At 37.6% G+C, this 18905-nt stretch overlaps 1 protein-coding gene across 1 annotated transcript; it reads right to left on the reverse strand.

The window, feature by feature from the left end:
* Nucleotides 1-8069: 8069 nt before the first annotated feature.
* LOC110918726 lies at nt 8070-8682 on the reverse strand. Its single transcript, XM_022163008.1, has 2 exons — nt 8484-8682; nt 8070-8379 (listed from the first exon to the last, which is right to left on the reverse strand). The coding sequence occupies exons 1-2, from the start codon at nt 8672-8674 to the stop codon at nt 8127-8129; spliced, it is 444 nt and encodes a 147-aa protein (XP_022018700.1). The 5' UTR covers nt 8675-8682; the 3' UTR covers nt 8070-8126.
* Nucleotides 8683-18905: the final 10223 nt, after the last annotated feature.

Here is an 18905-nt window from a genome sequence, read left to right on the forward strand (position 1 = left end):
GTGTCGCCAAATCTTCAACGCAAAAACAACAGCGCCAAGCTCGAGGTCGTGGGTAGTATAATTCCTCTCATGTATTTTGAGTTGGCGAGAGGCGTAAGCGATGACTTTGTCTCGTTGCATGAGCACACAACCAAGACCATGATTCGATGCATCACAATACACCACGAAGTCATCATTCCCATCAGGGAGAGCGAGGATAGGAGCGTTGCAAAGCAAGTCCTTGAGAGTTTGGAAAGATTCCTCTTGCTCAGGACCCCAAGCAAAAGGTTTCTCTTTTTGAGTCAACGAAGTGAGAGGAACGGCGATCTTTGAAAAATTCGAGATGAATCGACGGTAGTAACCCGCCAATCCTAAGAAAGAACGGATTTCAGAAGGAGATTTAGGCGCGGTCCAGTTCTTCACGGCTTCGATTTTTGAAGGGTCGACATGGATTCCTTTTTCACTAACAACGTGCCCAAGGAATTGAACTTCTTTGATCCAAAACTCGCATTTAGAAAACTTAGCATATAAACGTTCAACACGCAAAAGTTCAAGTATAAGGCGGAGATGACGCTCGTGATCGGCTCGAGATTTAGAATAAATGAGGATATCATCAATGAAGACGATCACGAAGCGATCCAAGTAAGGCTTACAAATACGATTCATGAGATCCATGAACACAGCGGGTGCGTTGGTCAAGCCAAAAGGCATGACCACGAACTCGTAATGTCCATAGCGTGTGCGAAAAGCGGTTTTGGGGACGTCCTCTTCGAGGACTCGAAGTTGGTGATAACCAGAACGAAGATCGATTTTTGAGAAACAGGTAGCGCCTTGAAGTTGATCAAAGAGGTCGTCGATACGCGGAAGAGGATAGCGATTCTTGACGGTGAGTTTATTGAGCTCACGATAGTCGATACACATGCGGAAAAAACCATCTTTCTTTTTAACGAAAAGCACAGGAGCACCCCAAGGAGAGGTACTTGGACGAATGAAACCCTTATCGAGGAGTTCTTGAAGCTGAGAAGACAATTCTTGCATCTCGGAAGGTGCAAGACGATAAGGAGCCTTGGCAACAGGAGTTGCACCAGGTATGAGGTCAATACGAAAATCAACGGATCGAGGAGGAGGAGGACCGGGTAGATCTTCAGGAAAGACGTCAGGGAAGTCGCGCACCACTGGAACATCACTTAAACTTTTTCCCTTGCCCTTTTCTTCCACAACGTGGGCTAAAAAGGCAAAGTATTGTTTGCGTAAGTACTTGTTCGCTTGTGTGCAGGACATCAACTTTAGTCCCTTTGAAGGTCGGTCTCCATAAACGTGCAAAACGTCACCGGATGGAAGAGGTAAGCGAATGAATTTCTCGTGACAAGCGATTTCAGCATGATTCTTTTGAAGCCAATCCATGCCTATGATGACGTCGAAACTACCCAATTGCATGGGTATGAGATCAATAGAGAAAGCATGCTCGTTAAGAGTAAGACGACAATCGAGGAGAATGGAATCGACTAAGATGGACTTGCCATTGGCGACTTCAACGGAAAATGACTTAGGTAGCTTAGAGCGTGTGCAATTTAACAATGATTCGAATTCTAAGGACACAAAGCTTTTGTCCGCACCAGTATCAAATAGTATCGAAGCATAAAGATGGTTAACAAGAAACGTACCGTTAACGACATCATTGTCGTTGCGCGCTTGATTCGCGTTCAGGTTGAAGGCGCGTCCACGAGGAGGTTGTTGCTGCTCTTGATTCCATTGTGGGCATTGAGGACGAAGGTGATTAACATCCCCACATTTGAAACAAGCTCTAGCGGGTCTTGCGTTTTGAGGAGCAGGTAGGGCTTGTTGCGCTTGCTGGGCTTGCTGAGCTTGCTGGGCTGGTGGTGTTTGTTGTGGTTGTTGGCGACAAAAATTGATAGTATGACCATAACGGTTGCAATTGCCACAACGACGGCACCTAGCATTGACGGGATGATGGAAATTACAAGTGGCACACTTGGGGTGAATCCCAGTGTACGACCTTTGGGTGTTATCAGGAGCAACAGGGTCCGGGTTAACAGGCGGCACAATCGCGTTACAAACGGGGTTGGATTGCTTTCGCTTCTTTCCCCTATTGTTATTTGATTGTTAGGTGATTTGATTGGCTGGCTTCGAAGGAACGAGGTTTGCGGCTTGCTTATCGCGAACACGGTTGTTGTTCAAGGACGCCGCCAAACGGTAAATGTCTTTGATGCTATCGAGTTTGGCTGCCTCGATTGTGTCACGTATACTAGGGGGTAAACCATTGATATACTTGCTTTTCTTGCGATCGGGGGTCGAGACAAGGTGAGGGACAATGAAACAGAGTTGTTTGAAACGGGTGGTGTAGGCTAGGTTGTCATCACCAATCTGCTTTAATACCCAAAATTCTTCGTCCAACTTTCGTTGCTCATGCGGAGGACAAAACTCATCCATCATCAGGGCCTTAGTCTCTTCCCATGTCAAAGCATATGCCAGCTCGTTCGAACGGATGTTTCTTTCGTTCGTCCACCACTCGAGAGCTCGGGCTTGGAATACCCCAGTCGCGCTGCGCGTCTTGAGCTCATCGGGGCACTCGCTATTGATGAATGTGACCTCTATGCTGTCAAACCACTCGAGCATGGCGGTCACCCCATCATTGCCAGTGAATGGCTTTGGATTGCACGATGAAAAGTGCTTGAAGTTGAACGAGACGGGCTTGCGGGCTTCAACCTTAGAGTCGACGGAAGAGTGAGGAGTTTCAGAGGCTCGAATCTCGGAAATGACCTTTGGGACGACGCGAGCAAATTGATCGGCCATGAAAGCCATCATCTTCTTGGTGGAGCGAGACTTTGACTTCTTAGACGCGTTGGAGTGACGAGAAGACATCTAAGATTCAAAAGAACGAATAGGTGAGACTTGGTCATAATGTTTGTTTAAGAAAACGAAATTGATCACATAGCATAAAGGTTCACATAGCATAAAAGGTTCAACTTGATTTACATAGCATAAAAGGTTCAATTTGATTTACATAGCATAAAAGTTTAAACGTTTCATATAGCATAGTCATGAATTCCACATAGCATAACATGAATAAACGAAAGCATTGTAAATTTAGTTTGTTCACGAGGGATTATTATTGTTTGTGATTGCGATAACGTGCGAAATGATTAAAACAACATTTGGAAATGAATGAACGTTCAAGTATAAAATCGCATGTAAATTGAGATACATAAAAGAAAGGCTCAATAAAACATTGGATTGTTTCGGGTAGAGAAACGTCGACTATTCCAAAGTGGGTCGAAAGTTCTTTTGATTTAGAGATATTGTGCTTTGGCCTATAGGTATGATACTCTCGTCGAGAAGCGATTAACGGTATCTTACCCTTCCGGTTACTACACATCTCTAAATGATTGAAACATTCGGGACTTTGGCGAGAATAAAAATCGAGGAGTGGGACTTAATCGACGAGATGCGGGTTTCACCCCTAACTTGACGATTTCGTACCCTAAATGTGGTTGGTACTCGTCGATCAAAATAAAATTTTGACACTTTGACGAGGGTCCACTAGAGTTGAAATGGAAATTACCATTAAGTTGTGGATGTCACTCCTAGCTTAATGGTGAAATTTCGTGCAAAAATAGATTAAAGGTAGAATGATAGTCGTTTACCAAATTGTGGGTTTCACGCCTATTTTGGTAAATTCTTCTCGTTGGTGTTACAAGAGCATAAAAATAGCATAAGTGTATTAGTGTTAGCCTTAGGAAAGGCACATATTTTTAATAGAAAATATAGCTAGGAAGCATGCATGGTAGAGCACAAAAGTTTTAAACAACAAATAAGAGGCAAAATTCCTAGAACTATAGATTAGGGCAAAAGCATGGCAATTTTCCTAATTCCCTATAGTTATGGCTCTGATACCAATCTGTCACACCCCAACCGATGGCGGAAACATCGGGATGAGACGAAGTGTGTAAAGATTGCTAGAGACGTCATAACACTATGTGACAATATTTAATTAAATTCAAATTTCATTTCAAAACTAAATGTCATGCAAATTCAAAAGGGAATAACAACATCGTTTCAACGAATGACATAACAACAAAAGATAGATAAATTTAGGTGTGTATCTAGTCCACCCTAAACTTGTTTCATCAATCATCCATACTTCAATAATCAACCTGCAACATGTATTAAAATAGAGTTTCAATGCAAAGGCAAAGAGCGAGTATACAAGTTTGTTTACATAGCATAATAGAATAAAAACTCATATCCAACATGAACATAAATAAATAGTTTCAGCCATGCTAGTTTACACAGTCCAAGTGATAGCCCAAGTTTCCAATGCGTTAAAGTACCTAACCCAAAGTTTCACGGGAGGTTAATATGTCTCCTCCTAACAATACCCCTCGACTACAAATGGGGGAGGTGCATTACCCCTATAGCGCTACTATTGTTAAGGCGGAACTACACACAGGGATTAAACGTTCACATAGCACAAAATAGTCTCAAGTATCACAAGTTTCATGTTTCATGTTTAAATGGATAGAGCATGTTTCAAATAAGTTTCAAGTGTCACGTGCGTTTAATATAGAATACATGTTGCACCCAAAGTGTTTAAAAGTAAAAATGGGTTCGAGTATACTCACGGTGGATGCAAGCTTTCCTACTTGAAATCCTGCGAGTGAGTTGGTGGATGGATTAGTTTGGAGCACCTAGTCCTTCTACACGAGGAAACATAGGTGTGTGAGTTTGGCGTTTAACGGAAGATTATAGATTTGGAGTTTAAAAGTACAAGCACATAACTTAGGAAAATAACCATCCATTACATATGATGTTTAGATGGTATACTTACTAACTTGACAATGACCACTTGTTCATCATCAAGGGTTCGGTTTGTTTGAATATTATATAAGTATTACTTAGTTTATAGTATATCATATATGTCAAGCATGAGGTAGAAGACTAAGGTCTTCATTTAGGCACCTCAAAGTATCATAGAAATCATACATGAGGTAGGAAGAACAAGCTCCTATTTAGGTACCTCCAATGTTCACCACTACACTTGATGTAAAAACATTCAAGGTGGGTCTTGAACTTACATAAGAAATGAAATGAACAACTATTTTATGAGAAAACATCAAGAAGTGAGTGGATGTTCATGAAAGATAGCCCAAGCTAGTCTTACCATCACACTTTTACCAAGCTTCAAGCTTGAACACTTCTTGTGGGTAGAACCCTAACTAAAACAGAAAGTTTATGAGGTTTAATCCTCTGATTTTAAGTGTCTCAACCTTGTTTTTAAGCCCAACTAACCATTCATTTGATTATGAGCATTAGGACATAGGTTTGAGATGAGAAAACTCAAGTTTGGTTAAGTTTAACAAAGATTTCATGAAAACAAAAACAATCAGTGGACTTTGGAGCCTTTTTGCCAGAGTTCCAGGGACTTATTTACTGTGAAAAACCCATGGAATCGAAGTTAAGGTCAAACCAAGCACATAGGAAAAAGAATGAGCAAAAACGGACAAGAAACGAGTGAGATATGCTCACTTTTGTGAAGATGCAACAATCTGCTCGAACACCAATTTGCAGCTGCGTTTTTGGATGATTTGAGAGAGATTTAGATGAGTTTGTAAAGTGTTTAGGACTTGGATTAGTGTGGTATTTATAGGAGAAGGTTTGGGTTAGGTTGTAGTTGAGTAATTAATGTTAAAACAAGGTTTAAAATCAAAACAAACTCAATATTCGCGCTAAAACACGCTGAAAGTGGGTCTGGTCGTGCTGATAGGCTGTTTTAAACGAGTGGATATATATTTTAAGTGCTGAGTTTGTTTACCAAAAAGCCTGTAGCTTAGATGGTCCCACGCGTGTGTGTGAAGAGGGGTGATCCGGGTTCGAGTCCTGGCATCCACTTTTTATTGTTTTGATTTTTTAAACAGTTTCAGTAATTGCAAAATCAGTCCCTGAAGTTTAGTTTTGTGAATTTGCACTAACGGTCCCTGTGGTTTAACTAACTAACCAAGTTATATAATCTTTTAACCAATTAGTTTATTTAAGTAATTGCTTAAGTAATTTAACTTGGTTTACTAACTAGGTTATTTTCTAACTTCAAAATCTAACGAGACTAACTAGATTATTAAACTTTTAAATAAAATTAATTAATTTAATTAATCCAAACAATTTGAAAAGTGACCATATTTATAATGAATAAAAATTATTCTTTAAACGATTATTCGTTTCACAAAGCTTTCGAGTTTCACTATTTTACGAGTTTCAACTAGTTTAACGAGCATTGAGCGTAATAACGAATCGAGAGTCTAGGATAATATATCGTTCAAACGTGAAAATTTGCACATAAGTCTAACACAAACATGAATAAAATAGCTTTGTTTTCATTATGATCAATTGTCTCGAATTACAAATGAAGCAACAGTGGATTACAATGAGAGTACAAGAGTCTAAATATGGAAAGTACAACATGACTTGCTAAAACAAGAAGTTCGAAAAAAATGCGGAGCGTTACATCTAATAATGTATTCGAACTGGCAGCATATCATGGATGAAGCGGGGATGTCTATGGGCAAAGTGTTGAGGTTTGAGATGATGGAAGAAAAAAGTGTGCCAGGAGATAAAGTACACGTTGAAGTTTGGTGATATGGTTTCTGAACATCTTTTTAGGGTTTAATGGTTTATGTTTTTGTTCGTATGTTTAATGGACAATTTTCCTCTTCCAAAATTAACTGCATGTAGGATGAAGTTATGTGGTGGTGGTGTGTGAAAGTTATATATTTCCAAAGTTTGTGGATTTAGCTTTTTATGTTTTGCATCTAAACAATACTATATGGGTATCTTGTAGTTGGTATGTGTAGCATCACGTTTTCTGGTCGCTCAAGAGAAAGAGATATAAGATTTAAAATTAACAAAATACTCTACAACCTCTAATTACAAATAACAGTCTTTTGAACATCTACTCCTACCAAAAGGATAGACTCAACATCTGTTTCGCTAAACTCTGCCAAAACAAAAGGACTGTTGAAGCAAAGGTCTGCCAAAGAGAACCTCTGCTGATGATGCCAAATGTATGATGAATCTAAGTTCTTCCGTGCATCAACAAATGATGCAATTCGACAGAGGATCTTTAACAAAAGATCTTTAACAGATGATGATCAACAGATGATAAGGTCTGTTGAAGCAAAGTCTGTTCAACAGATACTAATGTAACTCAGATCCTAACAGTGCTTAGGCCCTAGCAGATGTTAGGAGTCTGTAACAGTGCTTAGCCTCTAACAGATGTTAATGTATCTCAGACCCTAACAGTTTTCCCACTAACCAATTGATTAAATTTACATTTATTCACTAACAATAATATACAACCCTACTACTTGTGCAATACATGAATATCAACAATAATTTATAATAACAATAATAATAATAATATATAACAAAGAAAGGTCAAACTTTTAATTGTAGACATTACATACCAAATCCATCAGTTTAGATGTTTCGAATTGTAGCCATTACATACCAAACTTTTAACCATAGTAGGTTAAAACAACAATAAATAGACATAAATAAAAACCACAAGGAGTCTTCAAAATAAGTGGTTTCTACTTATCTCTCATATGAAATGTTTTTTCATAAGCATCTAATTGTTAACCTTAGATAGCTTCTTCCGGGTTCCTCTCACATTAGAGGATAGCTCACCAACGTTTACAACATCAACATCTTGGACTGTTCGCTTTCCATTCGGACTTGGAACAAAATCCTTTTCGATTTCAACGGCTGAAGAGTCGGCCGTAACAGAGACAACATCCTTGCAACAGATCGCAAAACAACTATTGATCTCATTTAATAAAATAATGAACTCTAAAAACATAGTAAACGTACTTTCAAAAATAAATACTCACCTTTGAAGTTCGTTCAGCAGACACCTGGGAATTCTGAAAGATTAACATCTTTGACTTCAGCTACTTCTTGAGTAACCTGAAGGATCGTAATATATGATATTATATAAAAGAAGTGCAGAATCCAGTTTTTGAACCTCAAAACAAAAATAAATAGATTGAAAAAGTAATTTTATATACTACCTCATCAGCATTTTCATCACCGTTATCATCTCCACCAACCAACTCAGCAATTTTACTGGATCATCACATGTTTTTTTGGACAGTATAAACAGGATAGTCATTTTTAAGATTAAATTCTGAAACAACAATCTTAAAAGTGACCTTCTTATCAACCAATCGAAATATCTCATGCGGGAAAGATTCAGTATCATTCGCCTTCACCTGCCTTTCTCTTATATCACCCGCCGCTAATCCAAGAATCTTCTGGACATCTCTATCAAACGTAACAAGAGAAACACTACCACTCTCATCTTGCACCCAGACTTGCACCTTGAACCTGAAATATATATAAATGCCTAAATAAGCTCCCAAATTATATTAAAATATCAGTCTTAAACTGTTATTTATATAAATAAAATGTTAATAATCATCATTTCTTACTTTGTGGTGATGGATGTACATTCACTACGAGATTTGGGAGAAACCAAAGAAGTCGCAGGCATTTGAAGAATATCATCCGAAACATTTTCAACATTCTGTAAGTATTCACTTTTAGCTATGACCTTCTTGAAACACTTACGACAGGCAGGATAAAACCAACCATACTCTTCTTGCACAATCTTAATTTTCATAAACAACACAAGACATTTCCTGTAAAAATAATATATCATCTTGTAATCTATAGTTTGACAAACATGTAGGTGATAAACCAAACAAATAACCAAACTATATAAAAAGCAGTGAAACCTTTTCTATCTCACTAATCTTATCAACATGTTTCTTCACACCATCTGTTACAAATTCTTTATGCAATGGAAAAACAGTCTGAGACGAAAGTATTTTTGAGAAGTAGAACCACTCCCTTGTCCTTGTTTCAGTATAAGACTATGTGATACCACAAATGATTAGAATTAGTATACAGATAACATGAAACAAAGTATTTGACTTCATAAATATATACAGTGCAAATTATGTTGACAAATTACCTCCTCCTTAGCTGATTAACTTCATGGATTTCTTCATTCAGAAATAGTCGTGTTGCAAACTTATTACTTTGAACTGTAAATTGATCTACATACAAAAGTATATAAATATTTAGTCAACCTGTTATTATATTGCCAAAAATAAAGAGTATAGTTATGATTTGCAGAAAGTAACACAAATTACCTCTCCATTCCTTACACTTTCCATACTGTATAACAACCATCACATGCTCATGAGCTGGGGTTTTAGAGATGAACTCGTTAAACTGCAGAGCATAATGATTTCCACACGGTACCACGCCACACCGTACCCCTACATGAAAACAATATTCGCATGACCATAAACTAAATACTAATTTATGACCATTTTTTACAATCTATAAAATCAAAACTAAATTGAATGAATAACAACATAAAATCAAAGGAAATTTATGACCATTTATTAAAGTAGTAAATGAGCCACAAATTAACTACCATATTCACTTGAAGAATAAATTGTTGATCTCATTTATTATCATGATTCCACATTAGGGTATAGGGAGTGGTTAAACACTTTCAATAGGTAAACTCTCAAATCACCCAATGAAACAGTGCCACGTCATTTTACCTATTTTGTTTACCTATTTCTCAAAAACGTTTGGCGGTTGTTAGACACTTGGAATAGGTAAACTATTTTTTTATTTTTTATTTTTTTAACTTATGTGTTAAGATAAAACAAATAAAACATCAAACTTTTATAAATAAAAAAACCCATTAAATTAAAGTCTAAGTTAATAAAAATAATAATAAAACAACGCAACAACAAAAAACTAAAAATTACAAGGCCAACCATATTTTTTTGCGATCTCGCGTTTTCTAGCGAGTGTGAGCCTTCCCTTCACCTTAGTTTGAGCCTTCCATTTGTTTGAAAAGATTTGAATGTAAAGGTGAAAATTATTTGTTTGTAAGATTGTGTTTATAAAAATGGCAGTTTGTTTATAAAGGTGAAAATTATTTTTTTTATGTTAAACGGCTATATAGCCATTGGATTGCTCAACGGTCAAAAAATCTAAACACTTCCCGAGCGGTAAAGGTTCTCCGAACCAAACACTTCACCGAGCGGTAAAGGGGGTTGGCGGCGGTGTTACCGCGCGGTAAAGGAGTTTACCACCCCCCTTTACCGCCCACTTGGTATACCCTTAGATACAAACACTATTGATCTCATTTATTATCATTACGATGATTCCACATTAAATACCAACATTCTTGATCTCATATATTTACATCATTCCACATTAATCACAAACAATGATTTGTACATGACTGAACACGTAAACGACCACTTACTCCAAGTCTTGAATATCGAAATTCATCCTCTTAGTTTCTTTTGGAGGTCGGCCAAAGAATTCAAGATCTCCACACCAAACCACAGATCCAGCAGCATCTATATGATTACATTATACAGCAAAGTAAGTAAAAAATTCTAATTTTATACAGAAAAGACATGATTACAAAAATATGCACTACCAACACTCAAACATTTTACTGCCTCTCCTTGAAGAATATAATGATAAGCTCTGAAGTTGAAACCATACTCAACACCTTGCCAATATCTCATAGGTGTAACAGTTGTGCATCGATAAAAGTTGATTTTACAGTCATGTGCTACAACTTTATATAAATCTTTATTTTCACCCACACCAAATTTTGACAGAATAAAAACAACATCTTCTTGAAGTTGTCCATCAAAAACAGGTATCAAATTTTAATGCCTCCTTGAATCTTAGCACCCTGAACAACATTTAAACAAAGTATTTCTTAGCATACAAACCTACAGTCTCTGATACAACGGAAAAACACAAATATAAATTACCTTTTCATCAATGAAAATGAGATCCATTTTATAACCTTGATTCCATTTTCGGACGATCCTCGCTTTTATGTGCCACATATCTTTCCCAGGATTCAAATCGTTAACAAAACTAAGATTTTTACTCTCAAATGATGTTGACATGCTTCTAATTCGGAATTCAGAATGAATTCAAATTTCAAAATCCAAAATCAGAGAAGATGGGAGTGTGATCAAATATGAGGAGGGAAATAAGAAGAAAAGCCTTATATAAGAAGATGATTGACAGGAGTGAGTGAGTGACATGCATTAATTGCAAATTACGTATTCCCATGCATTTTGAATTTGAAATTGCCGACAATTAACCTCTGCTGATATAATGGCATTGTATCAACCTTCAACCTCTGCTGGCTATTAAAGTACAGATGGATATGGGCAGTCATTTTCTTGGCAGATGTTTAAATGTATTTTAAAGTGATTTTATATATTAAGACTTATGATGCAATAATGACATAAGAAAGGCATTGTTGGATAGCCTCTATAGCTGTTACCTTAGCTTTTCTTATGTTAGCGCGTTTCTCCTTTTATAGATAGTATAGATTAGATTATTGTTATTATTTTTAAATGAATGAAAATACGACTTTGTAGGTCACTTGATTTGGCTTATCAAGTTATATTCTTTAATTTATTGCCGTTGAAATATATGTCATATACGTTTATAATTAAATATTATACAATGATGTGTGGTTCGACAAGTTTGCTTTAATACTCTAAATGTAACCTTTTTTTAACGATGAGGAGTTTTAATCTATGAAAGCTAGCCAGGTACTAGCAAAAAGAGTACAAACACCAAAAAAACATGAATACACGATATAAGGCTAGGCAATATTGTCAAATACAAAACCTGTCCATTTATTTCAATCGATAGAAGCTAACTTGGACCTACTCGTTACCTAAAAAAAGCCAAGTGTTTTAATGTCATCTAAGATCTTGGAATATGTAATCGAGAGACAAAAGCATCAACGATGGGCTTCCAATTTTTAACTCAGTTCATATTTGTGCCCACATGTAGTTCAAGAAATGAATAATAAACACCACCTCAAGACTTCATCATTACAAACGCCCACCCTGTATAGGTTGTATTTGTTGAGATTGATCTTAAGACCTGATATGAGATTAAAAAAACTCTCAAAATTCTGGATAGATTTCGAGCATTTGAGTCTGCCCACTCCCTTACAAGAATGGTGTCATCCGCATATAGGAGGTGGGAGAATCGGGCTGTTGGAGGGCAACCAGATCCTGTGAATGAGTCCTACAAAATCTCCCTTCTTTACTAAGCATGAAAAAGACTCCATCACGAGAATGATTAAGAAAGGAGATGTGGAGTCTACTCACAAGTACTTTGGAGATTACTTTGTTTATGGATCCGATGAGACTAAGGCAGTCCGAGAAAGTCAATGGCCCTTTGTGTGGACAAGGTTAAGCCACGTGGGCTGTTTTACATTCTCTTTAAGACTGTGTTACATTGGCTTTATGGGCAGTATCATAAATTTTCATTACACAAATACTGAATGTAATAGAGCTATTTGACTTTATGGGGTGACTTTGGCAAAAGTTGCAACATCAACTTTGCATTTAATACTATCTTTCTCTCACCCTTTCTCTCACTTCTTTATCACCAGATTTTCTTTACACTCTCTTCTCTCTTTCATTCATTATCTTTTTCCTTTATTCCTTTTCTTCAAGTAGATCTAAAAAAATCGGAACAAATCTAAAGATGTCGATATCGGGGTTTACCAGATCTCTCCCATTTGCCGATATGGGGTGGTTTTGCCGGTGTGCTTAGGGTTCGTTTAGGGTTCAAATCTAAACTTTGGTGATGACGGTGGGTTAAGGTACCGATCAAAGATCCAGTGAACACAAGCGTTGACGGGTTTGTTTTGGGTTCATATCTAAACTTTGGTGACTTTGAAGTGACCTCCGGTGATTTAAAACATTTCCCGGTGACAAACCAGTCAAAGATCCGGTGACATTACAACCAATTCGAAGAGATTTGAACAGATCTAGACATGTTCGCATACTACACAATCACCGTTGCCGCCATATTGGATGAGAAAAGGGTTTTTGTAGCTGGTTGAAGATGGTGGTAGTGGGTTGTGTAGGATTTTTATACCCCTTTTGTTGAAATGGTATTATTTCTCATTCATAAATATTGAATTTCATAAATGGGCAAAAGCTTTATTGAATTGTATTATTGTTTTTTAGGATTATTATTACTTGAATCAATCCATCAAGATCTCTAAGATTTTAGCCACCAAGATCTGAAAAAAACATGAATTTTGAATCGAACCACCACCATCATCACTAAGGTTCAGTTTTCTTATACATATTTGTTTAAATTTTTAATTTTGTATCATTTTATTTGTTGATAATTTTTGGTGTTTATGGTGATAAGAAATGGCACAAGAAGAAAAGTAAAGTAGAGTTGCAGAGAAATAAGGACATGGATGCAATAGGTAAGAGTATTGTTGTTTTTATCCCATCCACATGATCTTATTTTCTAGGCATGATCATGTAACATTTTTGTAGTTACAGAAATAAAGAGGTTTTTTTAGTTATCGTTTTATTTGAAGGATATGCACATGCGACTTGTACCCGATAACCTCAAATCACTTCAAGATCTGTAAAAGGAAAGAAGATCCGAAGAAGTGGGGTGACGATTCTAAAGTTTGATACATTTTTACATTATACAGATTTTTATAATTCATTATTCATAAATTTGTAAGTTACGATTTTTTGTTTTAGTTATATATATATAACATGATAGTTACATAATCTATATGTGGTTTTTTATTATTTAACATGCACATTTATTATGATGTTAACAATGTTGGATTTTATTATGTTGTAACCTTTTATGTTACATTTAGTTGGATTTATGTTATATGTTTAGAAGATAGCTTTACATAAATTTGTAAGTTAAGATGTTTTTGGTTTTATTCTATATGTAACATGATAGTTACATAGTGTTTATGTAGGGTTTTTTTATTATTTAACATATACATTTATTATGGTGTTGACAATATTGGATTTTATTATGTGACAACCTTTTATGTTACATTTAGTTGGATTTACGTTACATTTTACATCATAATGACACATAATTTAAGCATGTATGTAACACATGTATTTTTACCTAACAAAATATCTAACACGCCACAAGTAACATTCCTTTTATATCACACATTAATAATCCATCCCACAGTTTATGTAATAAATTGTCACAAAAGTCTTTTTAATTAACATCTAATTCATAAATAGCTCATGGATGTTACACCCCGACCCGCAGCGGGGCATGATTGGGTTGACTTGAGAGCTTATGACTTGCTATTACGTGTTTTAAATATTCATTAATCTAAACTGAATGTTTCACGTAACAAATAAATCCAATAAACAATTACAAATGAGAGATTGATCACAACCACTAAGCTACATTATCTATTCTTGTTAACTAAGACTCATCCTATGTCCAATCTCCTCTTCATACATGTTCACTTGTATCATGTGTAAAAATAGTTTTTTTGGGTCAACAAAGGTTGGTGAGTGAACCTTATTGTTATTGAAAAAATAATATGTTTAAGTTTGATTTATTGTGAAAACGTATGTTTACCAATGTAAGTAAATATGTTTGTATGTCATATAACCAAACTCATAACACAACCTCAAATAATAAACAAACCAACTCAAATGATTCAAATGAATGTATGCATGTTGTACGGTATTATAGTGTGCTGATGAATGTATGTATGTTGCACGGTATTATGGTGTGCTGCAAGGTCTAAGCTCAATCAAACGGAGCTGACCACGTATGGTTGGCAACGTCAAGTTCCGCTCATAGGTAATGGGGAACCGACGAGCATATGATGATATGATGTCCAAAATGAATGAAATGCACCAAATGATAAATAACCAACAACACATAACACATATACTACATAAGTGGGTAATTGCACGTAATTGATAAAAAGAATAATAATGCAAAACGACACATGATACACTCCAAAAACAAGTAAATAATGTAAAAAAGGGGGAGTTGTAAGATTCACTCACGTAATTAACTTTTTTTTTACCATAAAGTTATACGTTTCTACTTCTTCTAACAAAATTATTATATATTATTCTAACAAAACTATTATATATATATATATATATATATAACATTTGGTTAATAAAAATGTTTTTGTTATATAAACACCTAACATCCATATTTTATGTTTATCCATTCGCTTTAGGGGGGTTGGGGCGCTCCAGGGTGAACCGTGGTGGCCGGGTGACCATGCATGGAACACTGTGTCACACCCCAACCGATGGCGGAATCATCGGGGCGCGGCACTGAGCGAAACAGATTGTCCAGAAGTTTCCACAACAACTATTATTACAAATTCAGTTAAATGATACGTCCCATACCGTATCCCAAATAAATAAACAAGTTATCATAGAAAGCAACTAGGCAAATAAATTCCGTTCCGACAACTCAGATTCAATTATTATTACAGACAATTGTTTATTATTTCTAGACTCCCTAGCCTCGATTTCATCACCACGCGCCTAAGCATCCTAGCAACTTAAGCACCTGTCACATACGTTAAAATAAAGTCAATACATAAAATGTAAAGGTGAGCATACAAGTTTGATATTATCATATAGAGTTCGAATAGTTTACGCATAACCAGGCACGTACATAGAGGAAAACGATGCATGTTAATTATCGACATGGGACCATCGATACCAACGACTGCGGGTTGACCGTCCGAGACGGTTCGCAATACATGATTACCACCGTAATCCATGCAAGTAATTGTCCTTAACTACCCCCGTGTGAACGGGTGCTGAGTCCAAACTATAGTACTATGTTGCTAAGGCAGGTAGATAGCACTCCACGTGTAAACATAATAAACAGCATTCATTTAGTCAAATAGCACATGCAATCGGTTAGCGTTCAAATAGTTTGTGTTTGATTGTGATTTGATAGGTAACGTATGTAACACCCAAAAGTGCTAAAAGCAAAAAGGGATCGAGTATACTCACAGTGATTGATTGTGGATTGAAGGGAGCGCTGAGAGTAAGATTAGCCTGAATAGTTCGATAGCACAACAATAAGTAACACGGAAGAGTAAACAAGTGTGGATGGATCGAATGGGCTGGTCGATCGAACGGCAGGTTCGATCGAACGGCAGGTTCGATCGAACGGCAGGTTCGATCGAACGGGCTGTTCGGTCGGCTGGTATGTCCGATTGGACAGTCCTGTTCGATCGGCCGGTAGGCTCGATCGGCTGGGCCATTCGAGTGGATTGTTTCTTCCTCTGGTGTGTTTATGTTTGAGGATTTGAACTTTTGAAGTTTTTGTTGTAGTATATGAGAACACTGAAGTGTTCTTACCTTTCAAGTCGGTCGATCAAGCGGGTCGTTCGATCGGCTAGCTCACTCGATCGGCTAGAAACTTCAGAATTAGTCACCAACTGAATGTCACTCGATCGAACAGTCTGTTCGATCGGCTGGCATTCCTACTACAAACGAGTTGTGAAAACGATTAAGTGTTGAAGCATAGTATCTCATGATCCGAACAGTAATGTTCACCAATCGAGTGACATGCGATCGAACACTACTTCGTCAATACTATACCTCAAAAGTTTGGAAAAGTGAGACGCCATGTGCTAGCCGATCGGCTGGCCCGGTCGATCGGCTGGTGTGTCTGATCGGCTGGGCTGTTCGATCAGCCTAGCCGTTCGGCCAGCAAGTCTGACCTGGTCGGCCTTTCGTCTAACACTTGGTCGTCTGTTTACTTGTTATTATATTGAGGTAGTTTGATAACGAGTTGAACTATGATACCTTTGTTCTTACCCGTTTCTCCGGCTCGGATAGGAATTACCCAAGTCCGGCCAGTGAACGGTTCGGAACGTTGGTTTAGAGTCTAACCCGAAATCGATGAACCTCGTAGACAGAACCCGAATCTCGAACCATCCAACCATTGGAATGATCGGTGGGTTGGCTCAGGCTCCGTTTCTACCGGTTTGAAGGCATTGAGTATAAAAGAGTTGAAAGAAAGTTGGGATTCCTTCTTTCAATCCTTCACAACTTGTGGATGTTTAGATCTTTGATAGATCTTAACTTGTTTATGTGGCAATCGGTTAGATCTAAGCTAATCATAGTTGAATGAGGCCAAAACATGATGTTCTTCAAGAACACCATGATGGCATCACTCAAGAACACCTAGATCTTGGTGATTTCACGGTTAGAATTCAAGTTTTGAAGATAGAAAGGTGTAGAATCAAGTAATGATAAAAAAACGTACAAGATTTAGAGTGAAAACTTACCGGGATTGAGAGAAATCTGAGAAAAGATGAAGAATAGGAGCTGGCCGGTCAGAACTTTCCAAAAGTGGAAATGAAGACAAGGACAGCCCTATTTATAGGCTTCCAAAAGAGGAAAGTGGCAGCCGATCGGCCAGGAGCTCCGATCGAGTGGGCTGCTCGACCGGCTGGCAAGATGCTAGCCGATCGGCTGGCCTGTTCGATCAGGATGCTTCCTGTTCGATCCGCGACACACCTTGAGTATTTTGCAACGATTTTTGACGTTTCGATTTTGATGGATGCTGATACGAATACGATAGGGTTCCTAGTCAAATTACTTTTAATCCCAACCACTATATCTAACATATAATCTTCTATGAGTCACGTTTCGATGTCGTTTTCGATTGTGTTCGATTGCCTTTCGAGTTTTGATTTGATTTTCGATTGATTTGCTTGAATACCACACCAAACATAAGGTAAACACGCACAAGTAACACATAAGGCACACACACACGTATAACAATACCAAAATTCGCATAATTCGAGTCTCGAGTTCGATGATTGTTAGATTGGCTTGTTCACTGATTAGTTAACTTTATCGCATTGTTGCTTCCTATCATTCACAGTCGTAGATCGGTCCGCGTTAAAACACATTCGATTACTTCGATTCTTGCTGATTACAACACTTACTCCACATAATACAACTAAAACATAAAATCGACTAACTACAGTCAAAGAAAGTCAAAGTTGACTTGGACTTTGACTTTGAATTTGACATTCGAAAACACGGGGTGTTACAGCCTCCCCTTGTTTAGGGAATTTCATCCCGAAATTAGGCCCGAAGACTACACCACGCCGTGATTTACCAATTTGATGCTTCAGATCTATTTATTTAAACAACTGCGGGTACTTGGCCTTCATGTCGCTTTCGAGTTCCCAAGTGAACTCCGCGCCTCGTTTTCCTTCCCATCGGACCTTCACGATCGGGATGCGAGAGCGCCTGAGTTGCTTGGTTTGGCGATCCATGATTTCGACGGGCTTTTCCACGAAGTGTAATGTTTCGTTGACCTGAAGATCGTCGAGCGGTATGATTAGATCATGATCAGCAAGGCATTTTCGGGGGTTAGAGACGTGGAAAGTCGGGTGGACGTTACTGAGTTCCTCCGGTAGTTCGAGTCTGTAGGCGACTTTTCTGATTCTTTCCAGAATCCTAAAAGGTCCAACATATCGATGCGCTAGTTTCCCTTTCTTGCCAAATCGGACTACACCCTTCCAAAGTGATACCTTTAGGAGTACGTAGTCACCAACTTCAAATTCAAGGGGCTTGCATCTTTTATCGGCGTAACTTTTCTGTCTGTTCCGAGCTTTACCAAGTTGTCTCGAATCTGGTGGATTTTGTCAGTCGTTTCTTGTAGACTCTCGGGACCGGTTAGTTGCGAGTGACCGATCTCGTGCCACACAATAGGCGATCGACATCTTCTACCATACAAAGCCTCGAAAGGTGCCATTTGAATGCTGGCATGATAGCTATTATTGTACGAGAATTCAACCAATGGCAGGTGTTTGTTCCAACTACCACCAAAATCTATGACACACGCTCGGAGCATGTCTTCAAGAGTACGGATTGTCCTTTCAGTCTGTCCGTCGGTTTGAGGATGGAATGCAGTACTCAGATTAAGCGACGTACCAAGAGCCGCTTGAA

Source organism: Helianthus annuus, chromosome 16 (assembly GCF_002127325.2).
Source record: "Helianthus annuus cultivar XRQ/B chromosome 16, HanXRQr2.0-SUNRISE, whole genome shotgun sequence".
Classification (NCBI taxonomy): Eukaryota; Viridiplantae; Streptophyta; class Magnoliopsida; order Asterales; family Asteraceae; genus Helianthus; species Helianthus annuus.

Excerpts from the sequence above, each read along its gene's own strand:
- LOC110918726 (XM_022163008.1), bottom strand. The coding sequence starts at position 8,674 with ATGAAAATTAAGATTGTGCAAGAAGAGTATGGTTGGTTTTATCCTGCC. Across the intron at positions 8,380-8,483 it reads TGTACATCCATCACCACAAA|GTTCAAGGTGCAAGTCTGGG; the intron begins GTAAGAAATGAT and ends TATATATTTCAG.